This window comes from Cebus imitator, unplaced genomic scaffold, assembly GCF_001604975.1.
Source record: "Cebus imitator isolate Cc_AM_T3 unplaced genomic scaffold, Cebus_imitator-1.0 Scaffold369, whole genome shotgun sequence".
Taxonomy (NCBI): Eukaryota; Metazoa; Chordata; class Mammalia; order Primates; family Cebidae; genus Cebus; species Cebus imitator.
The window spans coordinates 126,294-135,673 of NW_016107684.1; the positions used below are offsets into that span (position 1 = coordinate 126,294).

The 9,380-nt window shown below is 47.2% G+C and overlaps 1 protein-coding gene and 1 non-coding gene across 5 annotated transcripts in view; both read left to right on the top strand.

Moving 5' to 3' along the window:
- Positions 1-4,144: 4,144 nt before the first annotated feature.
- Positions 4,145-9,380, top strand: part of RNF138 (ring finger protein 138) — a 40,418-nt gene continuing 35,182 nt past the window's right edge. Inside the window, exons 1-2 of one of the 4 annotated variants that reach the window (XM_037730934.1) lie at positions 4,145-4,380; positions 4,943-5,130. In XM_037730934.1, the coding sequence (XP_037586862.1) occupies positions 5,021-5,130 (110 nt within the window). In that variant the 5' untranslated portion in view covers positions 4,145-4,380; positions 4,943-5,020. Of the gene's footprint in view, positions 4,381-4,820; positions 5,131-9,380 lie in introns of those variants that run through there. The other 3 variants (XM_037730933.1, XM_017507128.2, XM_017507127.2) reach the window with 3 other exon arrangements.
- Positions 6,528-6,631, top strand: LOC119468024. Its single transcript, XR_005196657.1, has one exon. It is a non-coding gene; the product is annotated as a small nucleolar RNA U13 (small nucleolar RNA).

Sequence of the window (9,380 nt, forward strand, 5' to 3'; positions counted from 1 at the left end):
AAACTCCATCTCAAAAAAAAAAAAAAAAAAAAAAGAGAGAGAGGGAGAAATAACTTGGTTTCGTCCTTCCTTCCTTCCTGATCTCTCATTGGTGCCTCCCATTGGCTGAATATAGCCAGAAGTCAGCTGGCAAGGGAAGCTGGGCTACAGTTTATGAGAGTCGGCTCCAATAACACAGAGCAGAACAGGAAAACAGATGCGGAAAGGGATCTAGTTGTGAACAAATGCCTAGGTCAGATACTTTCAGCTACAAATAACCGAAGAACCCACTGAGAACAGCTCAAACTAGGAGGCGTTTAATGTCTTGATTAACAGATGGAAGGCAGGGCAGTTTCAAGGTTAACTACAGTAATTGAATGGCTCAACTATTAATACATAAAGAACCTATATATTCTTTCCATCTTTCAGCTCTGCCACCTTCAGTACATTGGCTTATCTTTTCACGGCTGGCTCTTTGCACAGTTTCATCCTGCTTGTAGCAGTTTTGTGTAGCACATACAGACACAGAGACATCTAGATGGGGGAATAGATTTGTTTGTTTCTGTTTTTGTTAAGAGACAATCTTGCTATGTTGCGTAGGGAGGCCTCCTGGGCTCAAGTAATCCTCCTGCCTCAGCCTCTTGAGTAGCTGGGATTATAGGTACACACCACTGCACCTAGATATTTGTGAATTTTGGTTTTTGTTTGTTTGTTTGTTTGTTTGTTTTGAGACAGGTTCTCTTTTGCTGAGGCTTGAGTGCAGTGGAGCGATCATTGCTCACTGCAGCCTCGACCTCCCTGGCTCAAGCAATCCTTCCAACTCAGCCTCCGGAGTAGGCTAGTCTGCAGTGGTGCAATCTCAGCTCACTGCAAACTCCACCTCCTAGGTTCCAGTCACTCTTCTGCCTCAGCCTCCAGAGTAGCTGGGACTACAGGCAGGCACACCTGTTAATTTTTGGCTCTTTAGTAGAGACAGGTTTTGCCATGTTGGTCAGCCTGGTCACGAACTCCTGACCTCAAGTGATCCATGCACCTCAGCCTCCCAATGTGCTGGCATTACAGGCATGAGCCACCATGCATGGCCTTGACTGGAGAGTTTTAGAGTACCCTTTCAGCAATAAGTAGCAAGGGGAAAAGTCCATTCCTTGTAATCCAAGAGACTGTAGGAGAAGAGACAAAGTAGGGGCTTCATTCTGGAAGGGAATGTTGTGTTAGAGGGGGTGAAGTGTGTGCTGAGGGCAGGAGCCCTGGAAGCACATGGGCTTATAGGCTATTCACAACCAGAGGGAGAACCACAAAGGATGTCATAAACAGTAGTTGTGTTAAGAGCCGAGGGCCTGCTAAGGAACGTGTCATGTTGAGGGTCAAGGAATTAGAAGATGATCGTGGCAGAGATCAGAAGGTTTTACAGTGTTGGTGAAGCTAGGACATATCTTAGAGCCTTGGCCCAGCTAAGACAGGTATGAGTAGTCTTTACCAGCAAGTTTCAGCAACAGAATACCCAGGACACATTGCATCTCAAGGAGCAGTGAAAATTAGTCTTGCTAAAGAAAAATCCAGGCTGGGTGCGGTGGCTCACACCTGTAATCCCAGCACTTTGGGAGGCCAAGGCGGGCAGATCACCTGAGGTCTGGAGTTTGAGACCAGTCTGACCAACAAGGAGAAACCCCGTCTTGACTAAAAATACGAAAGTTTAGCCGGGTATGGTGGCGCATGCGTCTAAGACGGCCGAGGCAGAATTGCTTGAACCTGAGAGTTTGCAGTTGATGCCCAGGAGTTTCCGTGTACAGAGGCAGAGATCATGCCTTTGTACTCCAGCCTGGGCAACAGTGAAACTCCAGAAAGAAGAAAGGAAAGAAAAGAAGGAAGAAAGGAAGAAAGGAAGGAAGGAAGGAAGGGAGGGAGGGAGGGAGGGAGGGAGGGAGGAAGAAAGGAAGGAAGGAAGGAAGGAAGAAAGGAAGGAAGGAAGGAAGAAAGGGAGGGAGGGGGGAAAGAGGAAGGAAGGAAGGAAGGAAGGGAGGGAAAGATCCAGCAAAAATGTAAAAGAGAACTTGCAGATTTCAGGACCCAGATTCCCCTATAGTGTCTTGAGTTCATGTTCGATACCTGTCATCCTCCCTTCCCTCCTTCCAAATGCCATTTTGAGGGAAGCAGACTGAGAGGGACTGACTGGTTTAACCTAAACTTAAAGGAACTTAAGTAAATTATTGCAAGATAGTTTACCAAATTGGTCTAACATTTAGGGTTTTCCCTCCTACTGTCCAAAGGCTGAGGACATTTGATTTACACAGCTGGATGCATTTTGAGTAAATCTATGACATTCCTATAAAAATATAGTTTTTCACCTGAAATGTTGCTAAGACAGAAGATTATTCATTTGGTAATTGTAATTTTTTTTGAGCTTAACTTTTCAAGGGTATCTACATTTTTCTTACATCCAAATTTTTGGTGGATTTCCACATATTGCCAGCTATATGCTTACATGTATACCAAATGACTTCTTAGAATATATGAGGGAGTGATACAATTATGTTTGGATGAGTTAGACATGAGTAAAGCTGCTGTTGCAGAAAAGAATGACGGTCACAAAATTTTTTTAATTTTTAATTTTTATTTATTATTATTATTTTTGTTTGTTCCTCAGCTGGAAGACAAAATTAATGTTATGGTTAGATAGTCCTAATCAATAAACTATTATACAGAAAATGTATTTTGCTTTCTAAATGGCCAGAATGAATAAAATGAGTGGAATTATTAAAAAAGTAAAATGTAGGCCAGGCATGCTGCCTCACACCTATAATCTCAGTACTTTGGGAGGCCAAGGTGGGTGGCTTGCTTGAGACCAGGAGTTCAAGACTAGCCTGGCCAACATGGTGAAACCCTGTGTCTACTAAAAATACAAAAATTAGCCTGGTGTGGTGATGCATGCCTGTAATCTCAGCTACTTGGAATGCTGAGGCGGGAGAGTTGCTTGAACCTGGGAGGCGGAGGTTGCAGTGAACTGAGATCATGCCACTGCACTCCAGCCTGGGTGACACAGTGAGATTCTGTCTCAAAAGAAAAAAGGAAATTTTGAAGTCAAAGAACCATTTTATTTATTTTTATTTTTTTAAAATTTTATTTATTTATTTAAGATAGGGTTTCACCATGATGGCCAGGCTGGTCTTGAACTTCTGACTTCAGGTCATCCACCCACCTCGGCCTCCCAAAGTGCTAGGATTACAGGCCTCACGTGAACCACTGTGCCCGGCCTATTTTTATTTTTTGAGATGGAGTCTCGCTTTGTCGCACAGGCTGGAATGCAGTGGCACGATCGCGGCTCACTGCAACCTCCACCTCCCGGATTCAAGCAATTCTCGTGCCTCTGACTCAAGTAGCTGGGATTATCGGCGCGCATCACCTTGCCCCGCTAATTCTTTTATTTTTAATAGGGATGGGGTTTCATCATGTTGGCCAGGCTAGTCTCAAACTCCTGATCTCAAGTGACACCCCCACCTTGGCCTCTCAAAGGTGTATATAAAAATACAAATATTAGCGGGTCCTGGTGGCACATGCCTATGGTCCCAGCTACTAGGGAGCTGAGGGAGGAGAATGGCTTGAACCCGGGAGGCGGAGGTTGCAGTGAACGGAGATCGCGCCACTGCACTCCAGCCTGGCAACAGAGCGAGACTCCATCTCAAAAAAAAAAGAATAAAATAAAAAACAATTAAATTAGTGAGTAACCTTGGTGAAAATCCACGTCCATACATTTCTCTTCAAAGCTGAAAAAAAAAAATCAACCCAGAGGTGAGGGTAGAAGACTGCATCTGCGAGTGCATTTAAGCATCACTCACTCTGTGTTAAAGGAGAAAGTGGACAACCTCTCAAGGAAACTTTATCCTGCCCCCAAAGGATTCAATTTCCCTAACAAATTTGTTTATACCATATCTTGACAAGATCAAGACATTCTGGCAGGGCAAATAGTAAAGACTAAATCTTGAATATTGAGGAAAACTTCCTGAAAAGCCCAGTGTATCTGGCACGAGAGGTGACTGGGGTCCCGGGCCTAGGGAGGCAGGGAGGGGAGACGCAGGTATCACTGTGGGCGCCCAGCTGCTTATGTCACAACTCGCGGAAGACGCCACGCGCCGGTTGCTAGGGAGGCCGCGCTCCCCACCCCGCCCAGTCTGCCCCGGTGCTCCCGCGTTCGGTGACGGCCGGGTAGGCTGTAGGCAGCGCGATGCCACGGGAGAGCTGCTGGCGGGGGCGGTGGGATCTTGGTGCACCATGAGCCCAGTTGGAGCCGATGAGCACAGCGCACGCCGCCCTCCACTTGCCCCGGGGCCTCGACTGCTAAGATAGCGGCGGCCGGACAGGAAGCCCAAGGAAACGGCAGGGCCGCGTCTCTACTAACACGCGAAGGTAAAGTAGCTCGGTCCACAGCGCCGCTCGGGGGCTCCTAGGGGAAGGTCTCCACAGCTGAGGCGTGGAGGGGCGGGGATGCCGGGAAGCGGGGTGGGGAGAGGCGGAGGAGGAGAAAAGGGCGGGGCGGGGAGCGGCGGGGGAGGAGAAAGTGGCGGGGAGGAAGCCGCCTACGCGGGCTCGGGGCTGGGGGCTCGGGGTCTGGGTGAGAAGCAACGGAAAAGCGGTGAAAAAGGAGGCCGCGGGCGGAGACTAGGGCTGAGGGCGGAGCGTCAGCAGGGGCCCGGAGCTCGGTAAGGGCGTGGCCTGGGGCGTGAGGCCGCGGCCTGTGGACATGGTGAGGGGCGAGCGGGGCGGGCTCCCGGCACAATTGGAGCCCGGCCTCCCGCCAAGCACCGCCCCCATCCAGCCCCTGTGGGAGGAGCCTGGGAGGGGCCGCCTCTGGCCCTGCGCGTGCGGCGGTCGCGTCTCTGCGTTTGCCCCGCCCTGCCCAGGGCCCCGCCCCCTTCCTGGCGCGGGTCGCATCCTGACGCGATCCCCTCCCCCCTCCGGATTCGCGCAGGGAGTCAGGCCCCGGGCCGCCACCGTCACCTCGGCCGCTGCAGCCGTCGCCATCGCCTTGTTCCCTCACCCTCCCGCCATGGCCGAAGAGCTCTCCGCGGCCACTTCGTACACCGAAGATGATTTCTACTGCCCAGTCTGTCAGGAGGTGCTTAAAACGCCGGTGCGGACTGCGGCCTGTCAGCACGTGTGAGTAGACGCCCCTTCCCCCTTGCAGAGCCGGGTGGTCGTTTAGGCCCGACCTCCGGCCCGGGACCCCCGGCTGCCGCCTGGCGGGCACTGAGGCCTCCACGGCCTGCCCGAGCGTCGCTGGCCCCCGAAGTCCCGTTCCCCGCCCCTCAGAGCCCCGGGCCGCCCTCCTCCCGAGCCTCGGGGCCCGCTCGCAGCGCCCGGTTCCTCAGCCCGAGCTCCCACTCTGTCTCGCTTTCGCGCCCCCGGGGCAGTGGCCAGGCCGTTCGTTCCCTGCGGCTTCCTCAGGCCCCGGAGGCCCCTGTCGTCTCCGCCGGGCCCGGGAGGAATTGCAGGGAACGTGGAGCCTTTTTGTTTCTTAGCAACCCGGGGGAAGGCTGGGGTGTCGAGTGTCATAAGCGGCCGGCGCTGCCCGCGTGGGCCCGCTCGCCCCCCGCCTCGACTTGCCCTGCTTTCGAGTTTCCTCTTTCAGAACCTTGGTCCGTCCCCTCGGTCCAAGAGCTCTTCTGTATGTAACTTCCCCTCAACCCCGCTTCACGGAACACCCTCGGGAACGTTTTGTTCCGTTTCCAGTCCACTGTGTGTTAGAGGGATCCTCAATGAGTTTTTTCGTACTGTCTGTTAAAACTGACAGGATTTTCGGCATTCAAATGATCGTTCCCCTTTGTTTTACCTTTCCGCTTATTACTCGGCTGCTACAGGGGTGGAGAGGAGAAAGGAAGACTTCTGTCACGAGGAGTGGACCGAAAATGAGATGCTACCCAGGGTGGGGGAAGAACACAAAGGGGTTGACTGAGATAACTCGTACGTTTGATTGACAGGCATATTTTTAAGAACTTTGATAAAATTCTTTGGACGGCTAGGGTGTCAGTAAAGGTGGAAAAGAGCCCTTCTTAAAAAGGTGTATAGCTCTTCTGACCTGACTGATGATTAGAGTCCCCGGGGAACTTTTTAAGTAAGCATACCAATTCCCAAGGTCCATTCCAAACTTACAAAAGAATTTTCAGGCAGGTGGGGCCTGGAAATCTTTATTTTCAGGCTTGAAAGTTACGTGTGCTTGCAAACAACCAAAAAATCGACTAACCAACTGTATTTCATTCTCCTTCCACTTTTTGTTTTTTGAGGTGAGACTATAATTTTGTAAAGGATGGATTGAATTTTTGGTTCTTAATTGCAAATGCCCTTACTCTAGTTTTCTTGATACCAACTCTCCTCATTTTGTCTCCCAATCTTAACTGCACTGTCTACTTTATTCCTATTTTGTGCTGGTTGTGTGAGCCAAGAGGGTGTGGATTTTCATGATACAAATTATGCCAGTTATGTTTTCACTCTTTAAGGGAGATGAATGACATTATTTTGTGCAGCAAAAGCAGATTCTTAGAGAAATGTTTTGAGGGATCCTTTTGTAGTTCATTAGTGTGATGATTGAGTGTTCACAGGCGTGTGTGAGATGTGCCATCCTCAAACCTTGTTACAGGGTCAGCACATTACCCATCTGACATGAAAAAAAAGGTTTGGAGATGTCTAGGGCACTATATATAAATCTTTCAACACTTTTAATCTATAACTATTATCATAACTTTGTCCTTTTCCAGTATTTAAAAAAATTTAAGTGCTGTGTTGGCAGTGGGTAGATAAAAGGGAGGGAGGAGGGCAAGGTGAGAGGAAGTTGTAATAGCTGCTAACTGTATATATACAAAGCAGGTCTTTTTTGGATAGAATCATTCTAATTATCCTTTGGGTCACTGACCTCATGGATCTCATTGTAATTTTTTAGCACTCTCCAAAATTCCATGTAGATTGCTCTAGTCCACTTCCCTTTTGGGACATTTTAGATCAAGGGCTATAATTTGGTTTGACCTCAAGACTAGGAACATATTGGAGATGATTGTTTTCAATTCAGACCTTTCTCAAATCAACTCTTCGTGCTTACACCGTTCTGCCTGAACAATGAATTAAAGAATAGGCAGAGGGAGAAAAAGTTTTATTTGGAAGAGGTGGTAGTGAAGGAATAGGATCTTAATCAGTTAGAAGGAGTTTAGTGGGGAAATGGAGAGAATTTTAAATTATTATTATTTTTTTGAGACATGGCCTTGCTCTGTTGTCCAGGGTGGAGTGCAGTGGTGTGGTCACAGTTCATTGCAGCCTTGACCTCTCACGTTCAAGCAATCCTCGAGCCTCAGCCTCTCAAGGTGCTGGGACTACAGGAGCATGCTACCATGCCTGGCTATTTTTATTTTCTTTTTTATAGAGACAGGTTCTCACTATGTTGCCCAGGTAGATCTTGAACTCCCGTGCTCAAGTCCTCCTCCCACCTTGGCCTCCCAAAGTGCTGGGATTACAGGCATGAGGCATGGCATCTGACCTATTTTTTAAGTAAATAATTATGTATGTCATTTGCCCTACCTTCTTCACAAAGGACAGACCTATGCCTTTAAAGAAATTTATATTTGGCTACAAGATCAATTTTTGATTCATGAATAGAGAGTTGAAGTGATAAGGGCTTTAGGTTACTGTGGATCAGTTAGAAAATGAAAAAAAAAATTATTTTTTTTTGTTCTAAAGATGGGGTTTCACCATGTTGGTCAGGCTGGTCTTGAACTCCCGACCTCAGGTGATCCGCCGCCTTGGTCTCCAAAGTGCTTGGATTACAGGTGTGAGCCACCGTGCCCGGCCAGAAAATGAAAAATTTTTATTGCTATTTCAGTGACAGGAAAGGATTTGACAACTGACTATCCTAGTTAAAGGAGCAAGTTCATTATCATTAGAATAACATTACTAAAATATAAATTCCCATTTAATCCCCATTCATTCCCTGAAACTGCAGTTGTTGAATTCCCTGAAACTGCTTTCTGTTTGTCTGGTGCAGGGACTACTGTTTCCCTGGAGACTGTTAATAGGCCACTGGAGAGACCTATAAATAAGTGTGATTGATACAGAAGAGATTTTATGTGAGCATCTGGAGTAGGTATCTAAATTAGCCTAAAGGGTAGGCATGACTTCCTAGATGAAATAATGCCTTAGGTCAGAGTTTGTATTCAGGGTTTGTGGGACATGCCAGAGTCAGGGAGGGTACAGAGGATGCACATGAGCTGGACTTTGAAGTTTGGCTGGAGCCAAAGACAGTGTAGTGAGATGAAACTTAGAGTTACTGGCAGGAACTTAACTGTGTAAGCTAATTTGAGTGTTTTCCAGAAAACCTATTAAAAATTAGATAACCTAATGAGTAATACAAGACCTAGTAAGTAATTTTTGGTAGGGGAGCAGGATGGTCACATTTCGTTTTTAGAGTTTACCTTCATATCAGTGTTTTCAGCTTGGTAGTGATGAGACTAGTGAAGAGGTCATTCATTGATGTGTCAGGGAGAGAAATGATTAGAACCTGAACTAAGGAAATGATAGTAGGAATGGAACAGGGAGACTCCTGACATTTTAAGGACATCATGTAAGATTTGGTGACTGTTGTGTTCAATAGTTAAGTGTATATACCATATGTAGATCTGGAATACATGGAGCTAAAGCTGTGGTTGTTGACGTAGATATCAAGTTAGATATATAATTTGAAAGATTGAAGAGCACCTGGACAGAGCAAAGTATTGGAGAATACTTATTTAAATATTGAGTGGAGAAAATTGCAGCCTGACAGGAATGAACAGAAGGATAGGAAGAAAACCAGAAATAAAGTGAGAGTGGAAACTGAGGATTCAAATCATATCCTAATGACTATTAAGGAAACAGTCATCATTGTCAGATGCTTTAGAGTGGTCAGATGTAATTTTTTTTTTTGAAATAGGGTCTTGCTCTGTTGCAGGGAGTGCAGTGGCATGATCATAGCTCACTGCAGCCTCAACCTCCCAGGCTCAAGAGATCTTCCCACCTCAACCTCCCAAGTAGCTGGGACTACAGGTGCGCACCACTATGCCTGGCTATTTAAAACTTTTTTTGTAGAGACGGGTCTTGCTTTGTTGGTCAACCTGGACTCTTAACTCCTGGGTGCAAGGCATCCTCCCACCTCAGCCTCCCAAAGTGCTGGGATTACAGGCATGAGTCTCCATACCTGACAGATGTAATATTTTGGAAAACATGTTAACACAAATTAATGTGAAGCTTGAGCAGGTAGTCAAAGCAAGGTTTCAGAAGAAAGGTACAGACTGGCATAAGAGTAAGGTGTTTGTCTCTTTTGGTATTTTATTCTATAATCTTCAGAGGCTCTTGGAAACCTCAGATCTTCCTTGTTTTTTTTTTTTTTT